The 16,140-nt window shown below is 40.1% G+C and overlaps 1 protein-coding gene and 1 long non-coding RNA gene across 6 annotated transcripts; one reads left to right on the top strand and one right to left on the bottom strand.

Moving 5' to 3' along the window:
* Positions 1-339: 339 nt before the first annotated feature.
* Positions 340-16,118, bottom strand: LOC101116273 (glutathione S-transferase omega-1-like). Of its 5 annotated transcripts, none has more exons than XM_060405177.1 (7): positions 16,049-16,118; positions 15,727-15,835; positions 11,584-11,806; positions 8,645-8,743; positions 5,177-5,283; positions 3,080-4,410; positions 340-2,977 (listed from the first exon to the last, which is right to left on the bottom strand). In XM_060405177.1, the coding sequence occupies exons 1-6, from the start codon at positions 16,080-16,082 to the stop codon at positions 4,257-4,259; spliced, it is 726 nt and encodes a 241-aa protein (XP_060261160.1). In that variant the 5' UTR covers positions 16,083-16,118; the 3' UTR covers positions 340-2,977; positions 3,080-4,256. The 5 variants fall into 5 exon arrangements, with proteins under 5 accessions (XP_060261160.1, XP_011958283.1, XP_011958282.1 ...); XM_012102893.5 differs by having other exon boundaries at positions 16,068-16,111; XM_012102892.5 differs by having other exon boundaries at positions 340-4,410.
* Positions 10,807-12,951, top strand: LOC132658462 (uncharacterized). Its single transcript, XR_009598134.1, has 3 exons — positions 10,807-11,111; positions 12,025-12,234; positions 12,321-12,951. It is a non-coding gene; the product is annotated as an uncharacterized LOC132658462 (long non-coding RNA).
* Positions 16,119-16,140: the final 22 nt, after the last annotated feature.

Raw genomic sequence — 16,140 nt, 5'->3', positions numbered from 1 at the left:
CCATTTCTAAAATGAATTATTACGTAGGCTATTTATTTAATCCATGATTATTATAGCTATAAAGAGCAAAGCTATATTTAACAAAAAAATGTATTTTTATAAGTAAAAACACAAGAAAACACCAAAAACAAATTTATCAGATTTTGTAGTATAATTAAGGAGCATTTGTTTTTCTTTTCTGGATGGCTAGTGTGTGTGTGTGTGTGTGTGTTTTCTTCAAAAGTCTTGTGTTTTATAAATTTAAAATAAATGTAAAGAAAGTATACAGTTAATAATCTTCAATGGTGGGAGGAAGTGTCTCTCTAGCAAGGATAGAAAATTATTCCATTAAAGCCTCTGTCCAACAAGAAATTATATTTATTTTTGCATTGGATGCTCAGAAAATACAAGCTGTTTTTATTGATCAGACTATGCTAAATAAACCCAATAAATGACAAACTTTAGTGTAATAGTAAGTTCAATTAAAGTGAAAAGTGTGAAAATGCAGAGAACAGGGCAAAAATATGCAGAATGAGCAATAGAGAATTGAATGTAAAGAAGACAGACATAGGAGAAGACATAGGAGAACCACAGTGAAGCACAGCAGCTAAAAGAGGAAACTAAAGCCTCACACACAAGGAAGCAGAAGCAGACCCTTCCCTGTATTAGCATCCTCACTATGTAGATTTTAAACACATTGTTGCTAAGACTTTAGAGTCAAGTTTCATTTGTTCAACTGTAGGTACAAATGAGAAAATAACTTTTTATAGTTGTTCTAAGGACTGGAAGATATTAAGCTAAGGGCCAGATATGGCCTAAGGGACAGAGACATGCAATTAAGCTAGAATTATTGCAACTGCCCAGTGTATTTCAAGTTGTTTGAATAACTTCTCTAATTACTGTGTTTCATATATTTATGGAATATTTTATGGTTCTTGGGCCATTTCAAGGCACACAGGGACATACATAGTGCAGTGTGCTTAAATCATCACTGAAGTCATGAGACAGTGACCTCATGGCCTTAGTTCACTCAAAAATCTTTTAAACACAGATCTTAACTTTGCTCATAGCTTTCTGTCAATAGTGTTAGAAACCAGCCTAGACATTGCATGAGGCAAATACATTTGAATTATGTGAAAATTATTAAATAAGGGAAATTAAACTATAAGGCTATAGTTAACCTGAACATAATGATTAAATCCTTGCACTGTATTTTATATTATAGGTAATGTTCTCCTGGACTATACTTTCCTTCAGTTACTGTGGCACCTACCTGCCTAGTTACTCCTCCCTCCCAGAATTTGCCCTCTGGTAAGTTGCAGCCTCCTGCAGAATTCCTTTCATTGGGTCACACTTTAATTTATCCTTCTGGATTTTATCAAAGCACGTCTGCGTGAGAAATTGGAACAAGGAAAAATGGAAGGAATAAAAGTCCTAATCATAAGGCTCAATATAATCAGTACTTTCAGGCAGCAAATTGGCAGGGCAAAAGCTAAGAGATTAATTACTGTCTTTCTCTTCTTATTAATGTGTTATAATATTTCCTTTGTCAAGTAAAGAATATATGAATAAGTACATAAAGTTTCATCTTTTCTTCAAAGGGTACCTATGAATTATTTTCATTATTTCCACTAATGCTGAAATTAAGATGGTCTTCATATTAGAGCTCAGTTTGAAGTAACTGTTTTTAGGGACATTAGAACAATTAAATGTGCAGAGACTGGAACATTATACCGCATTTCCCAGCTGTATAGGAAATACTTGTGAATAAGACACATGTCTGGTCTTTGCTGGATCACTTCATGTGGTCACCTTCAAAGATGCATTCACTGTTCTATCCAATAATATAAACTCCTTTGGGGGGAATTTGTCTTATTGAGGGGAAATACTTAATATTCTCAATCCAAGAATGATTGTGAATACTTACATACCAGCATTTTTCATGGAAATATGTAACAATCTTGATTCAGAGAATAACATTTAGTTTATGCAGAATTTCTTTACTGTTTGTGCAGAGAAATTTTACTGTTTACCGGTGGTCTAGTTGTTAAGACTCCATGTTCCCACTGCAGTGGATACAGGTTTGATCCCTGTTGGGGAACTATGATCCCGCAATCGGCCAAAAATAAAAATTAAAAAAAAACCCACAACAACTTTCAGTTCAGTTGCTTAGTCGTGTCTGACTCTTTGTGACCCCATGAATCGCAGCACTCCAGGCCTCCCTGTCCATCACCAACTCCCGGAGTTCACTCAGACTCATGTCCATTGAGTCGGTGATGCCATCCAGCCATCTTATCCTCTGTCATCCCCTTCTCCTCCTGCACCCAATCCCTTCCAACATCAGGGTCTTTTCCAGTGAGTCAACTCTTCGCATGAGGTGGCCAAAGTATTGAAGTTTCAGCTTCAGCATCAGTCCTTCCAAAGAACACTCAGGACTGATCTCCTTTAGAATGAACAGGTTGGATCTCCTTGCAGTCCAAAGGACTCTCAAAAGTCTTCTCCAACACCACAGTTCAAAAGCATCAATTCTTCGGTGCTCACTTTCTTCACAGTCCAACTCTCACATCCATACATGACCACTGGAAAAACCATAGCCTTGACTAAATGGATCTTTGTTGGCAAAGTAATGTCTCTGCTTTTTAATATGCTATCTCGTTGGTCATAACTTTCCTTCCAAGGAGTAAGCATCTTTTAATTTCATGGCTGCAATCACCATCTGCAGTAATTTTGGAGCCCCAAAAAATGAAGTCTGACAGTTTCCACTGTTTCCCCATCTATTTCCCATCTATTTGAAGTGATGGGATTGGTTGCCATGATCTTCGTTTTCTGAATGTTGAGCTTTAAGCCAGCTTTTTCACTCTCCCCTTTCACTTTCATCAAGAGGCTCTTTAGTTCCTCTTCACTTTCTGCCATAAGGGTGGTGTCATCTGCATATCTGAGGTTATTGATATTTCTCCCGGCAATCTTGATTCCAGCTTGTGCTTCTTCCAGCCCTTTACTGAGATATAATTGATGTATAATTCACTGTGTGTGTGTATATATATATATATATACAAACAACTTTATATGTATATAAACAACTTGATAACTTTTGACTTACCCATAAAAGCATCACTATAATCAGGATAATGAGTATATCCACCATCTCCAAAAGTTTTCCTGTGCTCCTTCAGGTCCTTCCTTATTGGCTCTCACCACACATACCCGTACACCACTGAAGCCCTGCCCCTCACTCCCAGGGAATCACTGATGTACTTATTCACATTCTGGGTTAGTTTGCATTTTCAATAATTACACATACAATATATACTCTTTTTGGGGGGTCTGGCTTCTTCCATGCAGCACAATTATTTTTAAATTTTCCCATGCTGCTGAGTTTTAGTTGCTGATTCCTTTCTATTCCATGGTATGGATATATCACAATTTATTTACCCACTCACCTCTTGATGGTTGTATTAGTTTGCCAGGGTTGCCATTAACAAAGTACCACAAACTGAGTGGCTTAAACACAGAAATTTATTGTCTCAGTTCTAGAGGCCAGAAGTATGAGATCAAGTGTCAGTAGGATTGATTCCTGCTGAGCTATGATGGAGAATGTATTCCAGATTGTGAATAACTGTCCTCGTGTTCACATGGTGCTCTCCTTCTGTGTGTATCTGTCTCTTAATTTCCCCTTTTATAAGGATACTAATCATACTGGAGTAGGGCCACATTAAATTACTTCATTTCATTTAGGAAAGACCCTGCTTCCAAATACAGTCACATTCTGAGACACTGAGAGTGGGGACATCAACCTACAAATTTTGAGGGACAAAATTCAATTCATAGCAATACTTAAAGGATGAGCTTTGTGATGAGGAAAAGGGAGAGGATTCCAAGCAGGGGAAAGGCATATGCAGAAGCCATAAGGTCAGAAAACTTTGAAGATCTAATTAAGCAATCATAATGATGTGAACAAGAGATCAGCTATGAGAGGCAAGCACAGGGACAGTCTGAGGCCAGCTCATGATCAGCTATAAGAATAAGTAGTTTATCATCCAGTCTATCAGCATGGACTGTGATAGCCGTTAGTCATTAGAGCATTCTGAGACAGGAAATATGTTTATATTTCTGCAGGAGGGTCTTAAGGAAAGCCCACAGTGTAGCCAAATTTGATGTCAAATCAGAGAAGGTGATCCAATAAGACATGAGAACACTTAGTAAAATAAAAGCATGGTATTATTCATATTAGTGAAGCAAAGCATCAGCTGTGTCTTCATTGCTGACTCTTGTCTCCATCAGAGACCATAGTCACAGGCCTCAGGGCTGTTCTGCAAGTAGAGATTGAAGAAACCTCGAAGGGTCTTCACATCGGTGGGGAGAGATGATACTATGGGATCATTCTTCATGGATGCCATCCAGAGCTTTAGATTTGGAGTATGGTCTACATACCTGCGGGAGATGGAAAGAATGAAGGGATGAACAAGGCTAAGTAGGAAAGCATAGCAAATGCTCCTGTAACTCACCAGTTTCATATTGTTTTCCTCTAATCTTTTCAAGTAGTCCTTTAGAAATATTTCTTTAAGATAGGCATAATCATAAAATATGAGATTTGAAAGATATTGTAGAGGTCCTTGTTTTGTGGAAGAGGAATCTAAGACTAGAGTGAAGTGACTTGCTCAGTTAACCTAAGAACTTGTCCAAACTGAGACTGATATTTTTTTAAATTGAGAAAACGAAAGATGACCAAGAATGTTACATATTTATTACTCTCTGGTCAGATTGTGACTAATAGTAACTGTAAGCTCTAGGAAGTAGGAGTAAGCTAAGGTGGCTGCTAAACTTCAAAACATGGAGTTTGGATAACAGTGTGGGACTCTTGCTGGTAAATTGGAGGTGGCATTGGTCACACAATCCTGCCTGACATCCTTATGAAAATGTATATCCTTATGGATTTTTAACCAAGAGGGAAGGAGTAAATCATTTTTCAAACATTTTACTACCTGTCACAGAACTCCCCACCCTGGCCCACCCCCAGAGATGGGAGAAAATCATGAGTGTAGGTATAGGACATGCCCTGGAAAGTCAAAGTATCCTTCTGTTGGTTGCTCCCATTAATCTACTTGATGAGATACATTAATTTTGCCCATTAAAAGGTTAGTATATACAATTCCAGTTATCATTATCTTAAATTATGCAAAAAAATTCAAAGTCTTACTCATTTAACTCCAAGGCTTCTAGCCATTCAAACCAGGGCCAGATGAGGTAATCAATCATAGAAAGAGAATTGCCACCAAAGAAGGTTGTCTTCTTATTAGTCAGAATCTGAATATTAAACAGCATAAGAATACTTCTTATTTCTGCATCTGGTAAGGCAAGTCAAGTAAGCGACAGTAGCAACTTTTGCCCTGACATAGTCAAGTTGGGGTTTGTCTGATTAGCTTAAGCTTTAGAATCTCTTGGTTTGGGATAATGCAAAACAGTCTATTTTACTGGAAAGGGGAATAAAGTAAAACAAGCCACAGAATACAAGATCTTTGCAATACACATACCCAACAAAGGACTGGTATTCAGAATATAGAAAGAACTCCTGGGAATCAATAAGAAAGAGGCAAACAATTCATCAGAACATTGGGCAAGACTTGAATTTCACCAATGAGAAGTTGCAAATGGTCAATAATCATTTGAAAAAGTGCTCAGCTAAGTGAGTCATTCAGGAAATGCAAATTAAAATGAAAATGTTATACCACTTCACATTCATCAGAAAGGCTAAAAGGAACAAGATGAAGTTAGTAACTCTGTGGACCCACTGCTGACAGGAGTATAAATTGGTTTAGCCATTTTTTTTTTAACATTGTCTACTAAAGCTGAGTGCATGCATATTCTATAACCCAGTAATTCTACTTTTTGAAAATGTGAACATATAGTCACTAAAACATAGGTGTAAGAATGTTCATCACAGCACTATTTTATAACCCCAAAGCGGAAATGTTTACAGTCCATCAGGACTAAAATGAATAAACTGTGCAGTAGTCATACACTGGAACACTATGCAAAGTACAGGAATGAACTAACTACACACACTATAGATGGACTTCAGAAACTTGATATTATATGAAAGAAGTCAGACCCCAAAGAGTGAGTATTATGATTCCATTTGTATGAAGTACAAAAATCATTCAAAACTAATACTCTCTTTCTTGATACGGGTGCCAGTTTCATGGTTGTGTTTACTTGATAAATTCATCAAGCTATACTCTTGTGCTTTGGGTAAATCTCTGCATATAATACTTCAGTAGAAAAGTTTACTTAAAATATATTGGAAATAACTAGATTCATTATTAAACAGATGCCAAGTAAAATTCTTTGAAAACCAAGCACAAAAGTGTATGCCTGAAATTTAAGAAGGTGAATTGGTATTACGGTTTTACAAAGAGAAGAACTGAGATTATTATCTAGCTAATTAACACCAAACCATTTTGCCATTTATAAGATTTCCATAGGTTTTTTCAGGGCCCTTATAATATTCTGCATTGTAAACAAGTTCTTTATATCTACCTGAGTATGTTTTTGGTCTACCACCAAATTAACCATCTGCGTCTATAACTTTCTACCTCCCATACTGTTCAGTAGAGTATCTTGAATTATTAGGTACTCAGAATGGTACAATGAATCAATATTGTTTGGAGCTGTCCTTAAAACTGTAGTGACTGGTAATTATATTGTGCATAATAAAGTAAGTATTATAGTTTCAGTCAGAAGGAAATAACCTCTCAGCAGCCTGAAACATGGAAATGATCATACTCATTTCAAAGCATGAGTCTTTAACTGGGAGTCTGTAAGCACAGATGGGAACAAACTTATATGCCTCCCAGCTAACCCCAAATTTAGCAGGAAGTGTATGGATTTTCTACTGCTCAGAGGGTCAGCACCCTCAGCCTCCACATTGTTCAGGGCCAACTATAGTTGTACATAGAGATTTTTTTGAAATCAGGAAACATGATCATCTTCATGTCTGTATATACACGAAAACTTAGATGAAACGGACAATTTTCAGTAAAAATAGAAATTACCAAAATGATTTAAGAAAAAATACAACACCCCCCCCAAATTAATTACCATTAAAAATTGAACTCTACCCACATAAAAGACACCAGACTCAAATATTTTACAGAAATAGCCCAAACATATCAAATGGTTTCAGAGCTTAGACATTCAGAAAAAGTAACAACTGATTTTATGAGGTGAGAATATCTTTGATATAAAAAACCAAATAAAGATACTGTAACAAAGTAATCTACTATATAAACAAATATACAAATATTCTTTAAATATTAACTAATTTTAGAATATATATGAAAACCATTTAAAACAATTAGGTTTTATCCCAGTAATTCTAGCATGGTTCAACACCAGAAAAAGCTGTTCAGTTCAGTTCAGTCGCTCAGTCGTGTCCGACTCTGCAACCCCATGAATCACAGCACTCCAGGCCTCCCTGTCCATCACCAACTCCCAGAGTTCACTCAGACTCACGTCCATCGAGTCAGTGATGCATCCAGCCATCTCATCCTCTGTCGTCCCCTTCTCCTTCTGCCCCCAATCCCTCCCAGCATCAGTCTTTTCCAATGAGTCAGCTCTTCGCTTGAGGTGGCCAAAGTACTGGAGTTTCAGCTTTAGCATCATTCCTTAATCTGTTAGTTATACTATACTCTTCAGTTTAAAGGGAAACATTTTTTATGAACATTTGAAAAGATGTAATAGAAACAGACAAAGCATTCAATAAAATCAAACACTCATTCACAGCTTTTAAAAAAACAGCAAACTTCGAGGATCAGTTGGTAAAGAATCTGCCTGCAGTGCAGGAGACCTGGGTTTGATCCCTGGGTTGGGAAGATCCCCTGGAGAAGGAAATGGCAACCCACTCAAGTAGTCTTGCCTGGAGAATCCCATGGACAGAGGAGCCTGGCAGGCTACAGTCCATGGGGTCGCAAGAGTTGGACACAACTTAGCGACTAGAGAGAGAGAGAGAGAGTAATAGAATTTCCCTAATGGGAAAAAAAAAAAAGGTTTCTGAAATAATCTACAGCAAAATTCATACTTACTGATAAAAGCCTGCATTTCCATATGAAACAGGAACTGTGTCTTCCCTCAGTAAAAACCTAATGCTCAGTGTGAATGGAAGAGGAATTCTTGTGTAAAGGTCCAAATGGCTCTCCCGCAAAGCAGGTAAACTATATCTGGGCTTCCTCAAGTGTCTGTCTAATTCATGGCATCTCTTTGTGGCGGGGAATGTTTATTATATAATATTAAGTAGAAAAAAGAACACAAATGATTTATGCTCTGATTACAGTTAGGTTAATGTTTAAAAATATACATAGAACAAGCATAGAAAAATTAAAACAGGTGACAAATTGTGGAAATGTGGGTGACATTTTTCCTTGATATTTTAATGTCAATGAAATAAAATGTTCTAAAAGCAAGTCCATGATAAAATATTTTTAGGTGTTTTCGTTTATATCCTAAACACAACAGCTTATAGCTATCTGTTTTAAACTAAAATTTCCTTTTTGGTGTTATTGCTAATTACTTTAAAGTGATTTTGGAGATGGGAATATGAAAAAAAAGAATAGAAGAAAAAAATAGATATCATGTATTATTCCCATAAAATCAAGAAGGGGTTGATTACCTCCTCCAGCTTGCTGAATTCTTTATGCAGTTCTTCTTTTAGGTCAGAGCAATCTTCCTTATTTTGCTTCCTAAGAAAGCTTACCATCAAAGATGGTACCTAGACAGAGGAAAAATTTCTTAGTTTATCAGTGTAAAGCTAACTATATCAGCCCCTTCATATAAAAGCACCACAGAACCCTTATAGTCCCAGAGTCAGGATGTTCTAGAAACTTTAGTTTCTGTACTCAGAGAAAAACAGTTTCTGTACTCTTAAAAACAGTTTGTGACCTAAGATGCTGTAAAAAGTCAAGATTTTATAAGGAGCAATTAGAAGCAGCCATCTTGTTGAGTTTGAGTCAAACATATCTTAAAAGGACACTGATAGAATTGTTGCTCATTGAATTGTTGAGAGGCTGAACAAACAGGTCTGGAACTGAACTGGACCATTCCAAAATCATGCTGGAAACTGACCTGATGGGAAGCAATGCGGGAGACCCAGGTTCAATCCCTGGGTCGGGAAGATCTCCTGGAGAAGGAAATGGCAAGCCACTCCAGTACTCTTGCCTGGAAAATCCCATGGAGGGAGGAGCCTGGTAGGCTACAGTCCATGGGGTCGCAAAGAGTCGGACACGACTGAGTGACTTCACTTTCACTTTGCCACCAGTGAACTGAGCACTCGACGCTACAGTTTGTGTCCCTGCCAGATGCTGGACTATAAGGTTAGTGATGCCAGGCTGGAATTGAATCTTGCAGTCATCCCAGCTCGTAAAAGCCAGGAGTTCTGCCACCAGCCACTCTCATCAGCAGAACCGGTGCCCCACCCCATGCCTACTTCTCCACATGTCTCATTTCTGAACTGAACCCTACCATGTGTGCACGTGAGAGGAAGAGCCTAGGTCCCAGGCCTTGGCACCAGCTGCAAAGAGAGCTGGGAAGGAGATTTTCCTGATCTCTACCTTGGGACAAGCATGAGAAGACAGCTCAAAGTGGTTGACAACCTGAAGACTTGACAGGTGTAGCAGCAGATGCTTTAATGCTTGTGGTGGAGGTGTTTGTGTTTTAATGCTGTCTTTGGTACTGTCTCACTGCAAGAGACAGAAATCCACTTGTCCCAGTGTAAGTAAGCAAGCCCTCGTAAAAGTACAGGAGAATGTCCAGAAAGCCTGTCCATGTTGGTACAGCTTGCCTTCATTGGAACTGAAGGTTTGCAGGCAGCCACTCCTTCCACATTTCCATCTGGGTCTGGATGGTCTTTCATCTCTGCTTCTCCTTGAATGTCTGCTTCATATTATTTGCCAAATGTCAATTCCCTTTGCAATGTTCTTAACCTCTGCTTTCCTAAAAATTCTTTTATTGTGTGTCTTTGGGTTGTTAAGTCTCCAATGATATAAACATACAGCTCCAAAACCTCAATATCTTTATTGTCTTAGTTTGTGTCTCATTCCCAAGTTTTCAGGAAAAAAATTATTGGTCTGGGGTACAGCTGGGGCATTTCTGGCTTGCTGAGCTGTGGTCAGGAGGATGGGGTCATGTGGTACTTAAGCCAACCTCTTCTCTGAGTGTGAGCAGGGAAGAAACGGTGGGTATCTCCAGCTGTTAGCTCCTTTTCTTTCTAGACTACAAGGAATCTCAGTATTACGATTCTTTAATTCTCCAATATCTGTCTTGTAAACACCATATTCCCTGTCTATCATCTTTGACAGTGGCAATCACTTTCATTCTGCTAAGCCAGACTCCCTCTTCCTTCCCCACTGGTTTTTCCCTTTTCAGTGTTTCCTTAAACAATATGTTCTTCCTACAAGTCTCACTTTCTAGATATATATATATTTTTACCATTTCTTTCCCTAGAGACAAGATGTTTCCTATTATGTTGACATATATCCTGATGAACTATCAGAATTATATAGATATTATGTAGATATAACCTGATGTGGCTATTCACATGGTCTACTGTTGGTCATTTCTTTTTTAATACTAATTGTTTGAACTAATCTAATTGTTTGAATTAATACTAATGCTAATTCAAACACAGAAAGTATTTCTACAGGAATGCCATTACTCAGCCCATAAGGAGCTGTTGCCAACACACAGGAGGTGCTCATAGATAAACACTGTGGCTAGAAGAACAAGAGCTAACACTGAGTATTTACCATGTATCGGACTTCAGGTGTTCTATATTAACTGATTTTTTTCAGTGGCACAGGAACCCTTATTATACTCATTTTATACATGAGCTGAGGTACAGAAGTAAATAATAAGTAACTTGCTTAGAGTCACACAGCTAAGAAGTGGCAGGGCTGGTGACAAGCCTACGCAGTGAGCCTAGGAAACACGGCTCTCATCCTCAGAAGGTCACAGCCCTGGTACAACACACAGGCATAAAACTTACATACAAGAAGGCAGCAGTCCCCACAGAGGAAAGTTAGCACATGTGGGAACAGAGCTGGGCACTAACAAGCTTCTGGAAGACAGCAGTCTCTGGACAGGTACAGTGGTTCCTTAGTGTTTGCTGGGGGTGGCAAGGTGGGGGCGGAGGTGGGGGTTGGGTTCCAGGATACCCCGCCCTCGGATAGGAAAATCTAAATGCTCAAACCCCTTATATAAATCGGCACAGTACAGTCAGCCCTTAGCCTCTATGGTTCCACTCATACAGGAGTGCAGACTGCACAAAAGAGAACCTGAGACAACGAGGCAAAGTGAGAAAGGGGAAGAGTCTTCTAGAAAGACTAGAGAAGAAGGTAGCAAGTCTGGGAAAAATTTCAGCATGACAAGAATATAAAGTGTTAGGAAAGCAAATAGGATTCAGATCATGAAAGGGCGCATAGGACATGTCAGAGCCGGCAAGAGCATAATCCTGTTTCTTTCCCTCCCAAATCACTGAACCAAGAGTGACAGCACTGATTCAGCTTTAAAAACAAAGACATTTTAAATAGGAGCTGAAATTTCTTAAACACGCACCTTAGAAAAGGACTCAAAGACCATCTTTTGGCAAGCCTTCTCATAGGGGTCGCCTGGCAACAGCTTCTTCTCTGGATATGCTTCATCCAGGTACTCACAAGTGATGGCAGATTCATAGACCAACTGACCCAGACTGGTTTCCAGAACCGGCACTAGGCCTAAGGGATTCTTCTTGAAAAACCACTCAGGCTTATTTTTCAGGTTGATGTTGATGACTTCATGCCTGAAAAACACATGAAAGACAGTGAAGACAGTAACATTTTTCTTGTATTCCCGAATAAAATGTCATCGGTCCCATTACCCACTTAGCTGATCAGACCCCAAATTTTGGAGTCAGCGTGGCCTTGATTCCTTCCCCCTACCCTCTCTTCCTCAAATCGCATGGATCAGCAAGACCTGTCAGCTAGACCAAATCACAGCCTGGCTTCATCTGCTTCTCAGCTTTAACACTGCCACCTCGTCCAAGACATCACCTGCCACCTGGACCTCTACGGTAGTCCCACTGGCCCCTCTGCTTCCACTGTGGCCTCCCTACAGTCAGCCACTCTACTCACGCACGTGTACTCAGCTGCTAAGTCGTGTCAGAATCTTTGCAACCCCATGGCCTTGGACTGTAGCCCACCAGGCTCCAGTGTCCGTGAGATTTCCCAGGTAAGAATACTGGAGTGGGTTACCTTTTCCTTCTTCAGGGGATCTTCCAGACACAGATACTGAACCAGTATCTCCTACATTGGCAGGTGGATTCTTTACCACTGAGCCACCTGGGAAGTCCCCACTCTCCATATACAAAGGTAAGCTGGATGAGGCCACCCTCCTGCTTATTTACAACAATTGCTCCTCACTGCAATGCTGATAAACTCTGAACCCCTTTTTATGCCATGTGATCTGGCCCTAGGTTACCTGTCACATCTGTTTCCTATGACTTTTGCTTTGGTCATTATGATCTGACCACACTGGCCTTTTTTATAGCTCTTGAATTACTTTCTTCATTGAACTTAAGATATGCATCTGAAGTTACTTTGCTAACTTAATTACATATTTGTTATGTCACCTCCTTAGAATGTAAGCTCCATGAAAGCAGTGATCTGCTTGTGTGTCTTGGTCATAGTCATAAACAAACATGTAAATGAGCAAAGTTTGAAATAGATTCAAATGGTATGAAGATATATAAACATTTTCGGATAGGTACTCAACACACATTGGTTGAATAAATAAGTGGAAATTCTTCAAGATTGTCAATTAGATATTACATTTGGGACTAAGACGTATCTTAATTGCAAAAATATCTGAGCCAACTAATTGAGTTTGTTCAGGTCTCACTACATGAGAATCAACATGGTATTAATAAAATTCAGTTTCTTTTGCTAATCTGAATAGAAAGGTCATCAATTTTTACAAGAATATTAAGGAATCCAAAAAATTCATCCACAAAATAAGCTTTCAGATTAAATTTCCATGCATTGATTTTTTTTTAAATGGCACATGAGTAAATTACACTAAATAAACCCATAAAGAAGAAACAGATGAAGTCTGAACTATATTAAGATTGTTTTTAGATCTGATTTCTGTCCTGCCTGAAAGATTTAAGATCCCCTGGAGAAGAAAATGGCAACCCACTCCAGTATTCTTGCCTGGAGAATCCCATGGACTGAGAAGCCTGGTGCGCTGCAGTCCACGGGGTCACAAAGAGTCGGACACGATTGAATGACTTTACTTACTTACTAAGAGGAAGGGGAGTTTCATATAATTGTTAAAGTCAGGTCTCAGGTCCATATCATTGTCAAAGCTGGATAAGTGTTCAATAGAACCGATTAGTTACTCAGAAAAAATACATCCCAACATCTTTTGTTCCTTTATCCCATCCACCTGAGTAGCTACAAAATCATTTAGCTTGAGGATTAAACACACAATCCTACCCTCTCTCCCATAGAAAGAAAGGAATAGCCAGAATGAATAGAGGCATTTGTGTGTATGTATTAAAGGGTTTGTCTGCTGACAGATTACTGTACACTCATATACAAGCCACTGCAAGAATAATGAGGCTCTCTGCCAAGGAATTATCAAGATTTCTGAAATTTTATACTATGAAAACAAAAGGTAAATTCTGGGCTTTTGTAATAAAGAAGGTTCTCAGAACACACATGCATTTTGGTAATCTGGCATGATGAGCCAACAAGGTAATATACCTGCTGCAACAAGTTGGAAGATGTGCCTTTTAGAGAAAACCAGGCTTTAGTAGATTCTATAATGATCCAACCGGTCAGTCCTAAAGGAAATCAGTCCTGAATATTCATTGGAAGGACTGATGCTGAAGCTGAAACTCAAGTACTTTGGCTACCTGATGCGAAGAACTGACTCATTTGAAAAGACCCTGATGCTGGGAAAGACTGAAGGCAGGAGAAGGGGACGACAGAGGATGAGATGGTTGGATGGCATCACTGGTGCAACAGACATGAGTTTGAGTAGGCTCTGGGAGTTGGTGATGGATAGGGAAGCCTGGAGTGCTGCAGTCCATGGGGTCGCAAAGTTGGACACAACTGAGTGACTGAACTGAACTGATAATGCTATATGGTCAGTGTGCATGCACGCTAAGTCGCTTCAGTCATGTCTGACTCTTTGCGAGCCTAAGGACTGTATAGCCTGCCAGGCTTCTCTGTCCATAGAGATTCTCCAGGCAAGAATATGGAGTGGGTTGTCAAGCCCTCCTCCAGAGGATCTTCCTAACCAAGGGATCGAATCTGCATCTCTTAAGTCTCCTACATTGGCAGGCAGTTTCTTTACCACTAGCGCCACCTGCAAAGCCCCATAGTAAAGTCAGCTACCTCTCTAATCAAAGTCCCCTGGGAGGTAAACTAATCCATGAACATAGTAGACCTCTGTTGTTTGCACTGCCCAGCAGCTGTTACCACCTTTCACCCCCATACACACATTTTTATGGTAAATCAATCCCGTTTCCCTTTGAAAACTGTGCTAGTAAAATAGGGTTGTTTTCAACCTAGAAGTCCAGAGGATTTTTCTTTTAAAAAAAAATTTAATTTAATTTTTGGTTGCACTGAGTCTTTGTTGCTGTGCAAAGGCTTTCTCTAGCTGTGGAGTGGGAGTTACAATCTAGTTTGGGAGTTACACTGTAGATTCTTCACCTGTATGAGCACAAGATATGTCTTTTTCCAATCCAACTGAATTGGATATCTGTTAATTGCAAGAGATTCTGACTAATACAGTAAATATTACAATATTTAGATAAGACAATGTTTTGATAAATGTTACTAAATGTTGAATATTTTGCTATGTGTTCAGAATCAGTTTCACCCAGAATATGGTGGAAATCTTACTGAAGTGATGACTAATTGATAAATAATTTTTTTTTTTACCCTTTGGAATATATCTTACCTTTTTTAGGGAAAAGGAATTGCCTGCTTAATTCTCCCCCTAGAAGACTAAAAGAAGTTTATACATTCTAAGCACATAGATAGAAAATTTCTTTGGAATGGGAACTATCTCTTAAAACTTCCACACCACATGCATCTAATGTTTGTTCAACAGATTCCAAAGGTCCCTGTTAGGGAGAAGGTTCCAGTGGCTCTTCAGTGTCAGAGAAAAACCAGTGACTTGCATATTTCTTGTGGAAAGCGCCTATGTCAATAACCTTGCTGTGTGGCTTCCCCAAAGCGTTAATTTTAAGGCACAGACACTTTATTTGCTTCAACCAATAACCCAAACTATAGAAATATGCACAGTACAATTAACTCAGCACTCTGCCCAGAGGAGTGTCAAGGCCAGGACTCTGGACTGGGATATACGGCAACACAGCAGCACTCAGGATCTGCCAGAGCTCAAAGAGCTGCTGCTTGTGAGCACACTTGCTGTGATCCCTGCATACCACGAGCTTTACTGGAGGTCTAGCTTTTCTGATCCATAAAATGGCTAATCTAAAGGGAATGTCCCAGACTGGTGGAGTCTGTGGCATCGGCCCCCTCGCCCCGCTCCTACCTTGGGGATAGGGTCCATAAGTTGCTCTATCTCGGAAAGGCTTAAAATAGTTTATTTTGCAGTAAATGGGTCCTGCCAGAGTTTCCCACTGAGGCCTTCCTCAGCAGCTGGTTCATGGCCAAATCGGGGAGCAGCCCCCTCCTTAGTCCTCACCGGATTCCCTTGGCCCTCAGGACCAGGAGCGTCCTCTTGGCGTAAGGACAGAACCTCATGCTGTAGACACGGATCAGGCCCTCGGGGACGGGCCCCGGGGGCGCGCTTCCTGCGGGGAGAAAAGGACGCAGTTACAGCCCAGAGAGTGGCAGGGACCCCCAGCCTCCAGGTGTCCACCGGACCCAGCGGTGGAGAGGTCCCGCGCGCTGCGGCCCCGGCTTCTTTCCCCGGGCGGGTGCCTTCCCAGGAGGTTCAGCCGCACCCCGACCCGCGGCCGAGGGTCGCCCAGATCCCCGCTGCAGATCGCGAAGGGCAGCCTCACCCTTCCCCAGGCTCCTGACCGTTCCGCCGGACATTGCAGCGCAGCACAGGCCGAGCTCCCAATGGAGTTTAAAGTTCAACCAGGAAGTCTGT

Source organism: Ovis aries, chromosome 22, assembly GCF_016772045.2.
Source record: "Ovis aries strain OAR_USU_Benz2616 breed Rambouillet chromosome 22, ARS-UI_Ramb_v3.0, whole genome shotgun sequence".
Classification (NCBI taxonomy): Eukaryota; Metazoa; Chordata; class Mammalia; order Artiodactyla; family Bovidae; genus Ovis; species Ovis aries.
The sequence above is the reverse complement of the archived record's forward strand: the minus strand, read 5'-3'. Positions and strand labels throughout refer to the sequence as shown.